Genomic DNA, 3,257 nt, shown 5'->3' on the forward strand with positions numbered 1-3,257 from the left:
CTCATCTTCAGATTGCTCTGGAAAACCTTCCTCTTCGACCTATTGTAACATCCCCCTTTCCCCCACTGGCTTGGCGCAGTACTCCGCCAGTATAACACACAAACTGTAACACATAGTCAATGTCACACACACAATGTAGCACACAGTGTAATTCACGTAGTCAGTGTGACACACACAGTGTAATACACATACAGTCAGTATAACACACACAATCAGTGAACATATGTGGTGAGTGTCACATGGACAAAGATGAATGCTGTGAGGACAGTGTGTGACTGTTGGATCCTACCTGTGTTTGCTCCAGTAACAATCACAGTTTTCCCAGTGAGTCTCACTGGACAGTCTTGGGGTTTCCAATAGCCTTTTCTCTGCCACTTGACAACAATAATCAAAATAACCGAAACAAGAAACCAAAGTGGGTGACAGATGAGAGAAATCCACTCCATAATGTCGTCCTTTCAAATGCCGGTTGCAATACAGTTTCTCTGAAGACTTTACTTCAGTGCAGGTTAATAATTAATATAACAATGTGTGCAAGCTCAATGTTTAGATTTCAGTTCATCCAAATATCCTGGGACACGGTGCATTACCCTGGAAATCAACAATTTATAGTTGTTCAAACAGTATACGCAGTTGTCATTTAAGCCATATCTATTCCATGCCCCCAAATAATTTTCCATAGTAAACTCCGTACCCCCATCACACCAGTTCTAGCCACTGCACCTCGTAATTCTGGAACACTCTGCTTTGCCCCCTCCTTTCCCCATCTTCAGATTGCGCTGGAAAACCTTCCTCTTCGATCGTGCCTATGGTAACCTCCCCCTTCCCTCTTGGCTCGGCGTCGTGCTCCGCCAGTCAAGCGCTGTGGTACGCTACCTTTCGCTATATAAATACAAGTTGTTATTGTTACTAAGATGATACCGGGGATGAGTGGTTTGGCCTCTGAGTGGAGGCTGGAGGAACTAGGGACATTTTTCCACTTGAATAAATGTTGGTTGGCGAGTCAGTGACTGGGGGGCATTCATTTAAGATATTTAATAAATAAGTGAATGGGGAGGTTAGGAGAATTTTTTTCACGCAGAGGGAGAAGAAATATTCTTTCTCTTTTTCCTTCCATAGGATTTGGAATGTCTTGTCAGGAGCAATGTTCAGGTCAGAATCCATAATAGTTTTCAAATGCGAACTAGATCAATATCTAAAAATAAATCAGTTACAGCATATGGGTAAAGGGCAGGTCAATGAGAATGAAAGAATTGCTCTTAACAGAACAGTACAGACATGTTGAGCCAAATGGCCTTCGTCTGTGCTGTAAATATCTATAAAGTTCTAGGTCCCCTCTCAACCTTCTCAGCACTAAATTCTCCAATCTCTCTTCATAACTAAAACCTCTCATCTCTGTGATTATTCTCGTGAACCTGATACAAACCCCCTCCAAGACATTAACTTTGGAACCCTGTAGTTAGAGTGGTTAGAGCACTCGCCTTGCAATTGAGAGGCCTGGACACGATTCCCGGTAGGGCAAAATGTTGTGCAAGTTTCCTTACTCCACACGCCTCTGTTTACTTAGCTGTAAGTAGGAACACGGTTGTCAGTCAATTGGCGGATTACTTTTCCGAGAATAATAATTCCATCAAAAAAAATTACATCGGTCACTTCAATCTGACTGTTTGTGGGACACTGCTGTGTGCAATTGGCTGCTGCGTTTTGCCCACAAAATTCCCTTTACAGTATATTCTGTGAAGCTCTTTGAGACATCTAGAAGATGTGATAAGGCACTATATCAAATGCAGGAATTATTATTAACAACCTTGCTGACCTGAGGGGCCCCAAACAGAACAATCTCCAGCTGTGGCCTCACCAATGATGTGTATGATGTCAGCATTATTGCTTTACTGTTGTGCTCTGTGTATACAAATGTAATTTTGTTCTTGTTGTCACAGCCATTTCCGCTTAAGGTGCCAGGTTTTGTGTTCAAGCCCAACTTCAGGACTTTCAACTCAGAGTTGTAAGTTGTAGTGGGGTCATTGCAAACAGCTATTTTACTTAATTACGAGGTTTTTAATAAGATATAGGCATTGGGAAATTAATTGGGGTTAACAAGTTAGTAAAGCATGATCAGCAAAATCTAACATTGTTTACAATGGCGGATGTGCTTAGACCAGGAGTGGGCAATTATTTAGGCTGGCGGGCCACTTCACAAGTTTTGGTAAGCTTCGCGGGCTACAAAGTTAATATAAATGCAAATGCTTAACAATAGCTCAAAATCAAGTCTTACACTTGTACATGCATAAAATAAAGTCTATGTAACTGACATTCATTAAAACTAGGTTAAATAAAAATAACTCACTGAGCAGACATTTATTCGATAAGAATACGGGTGGGTGTGCCAAGATCAAGGAAAGAGTGAAAAAAACAACTCCATCCTTGAAACTGTGTCCATGTCAGATCAGTATAAGAGTTTGGGTTGAAACACAACTTAAGTGTAGAATAAGAGTACTCTAGAGTAAGAAAAGTAAGAGTAAAAACAAAAGCAGGAAGATTACAACTCTACCCAGAGATCAGGTAATACCGCATATTTTCTCTGTTACTATTCGCTGAAATCTTTGTAAATGTTTGACCTAGTTTATGATCTATAAATATCTATGTACAAAGAACTGGTGTCTCCTCCTGAACATTTTATAGGGATTATTACCTCAGGAAAGTGATCCGCCAATCGACTAACAACTGGGTTCCTACTTACTGCTAGAGAAACAGAGGCATGTGGGGCAAGGAAACTTGCCAAAGTTGTGGCTCTTTCTGGGAATCAAACCTATATCTTCTCACTTGTGAGGCAAGGGCTCTAAACGCTGAGTTACAGGACTCCACACTATTTTCCAAGCAAACAGGTGGAATTGATGACTGAATGGTGTAAAACTCTAAATATGTTTATTTCTGTACCAGAGCAGTAATTGCCCTGAGAGGTGAAGGCAAGACAGATGTTAGCGGGAGAGTGTGCTGTGAAGCAGTGCTGATACAGGCCTGATGTGAGGCCGTTGCTGGCGGAGCAGGGTCCCCATCAGAGGCTCCACACATTCAGACTCCTTGATCTCGTGGGGAGGGGAGGACTCGCAACTGGAGGATCACCTGCTCTTCCCCTCCATCGTGCCACGCTCTGTGGAGCGAGGCCCACTGGCTCGGGAGCCACACAGCTCCGTGTGGGAGCCACGGGCCCTCAGGCCCATCTCCACCACCGTGGCCATGCCGGCACTGTGTGTACA

At 42.9% G+C, this 3,257-nt stretch overlaps 1 protein-coding gene across 1 annotated transcript in view; it reads right to left on the reverse strand.

Annotated features, from left to right (window-relative positions):
- Positions 1–3,119: 3,119 nt before the first annotated feature.
- LOC121849683 overlaps positions 3,120–3,257 on the reverse strand; it is a 16,417-nt gene continuing 16,279 nt past the window's right edge. Inside the window, exon 5 of the mRNA XM_042338119.1 lies at positions 3,120–3,246. Within this exon, the coding sequence (XP_042194053.1) occupies positions 3,120–3,246 (127 nt within the window). The remainder of the gene's footprint in view (positions 3,247–3,257) is intronic.

The sequence above is a fragment of the Callorhinchus milii genome, unplaced genomic scaffold (assembly GCF_018977255.1).
Source record: "Callorhinchus milii isolate IMCB2004 unplaced genomic scaffold, IMCB_Cmil_1.0 Scaffold1, whole genome shotgun sequence".
Classification (NCBI taxonomy): domain Eukaryota; kingdom Metazoa; phylum Chordata; class Chondrichthyes; order Chimaeriformes; family Callorhinchidae; genus Callorhinchus; species Callorhinchus milii.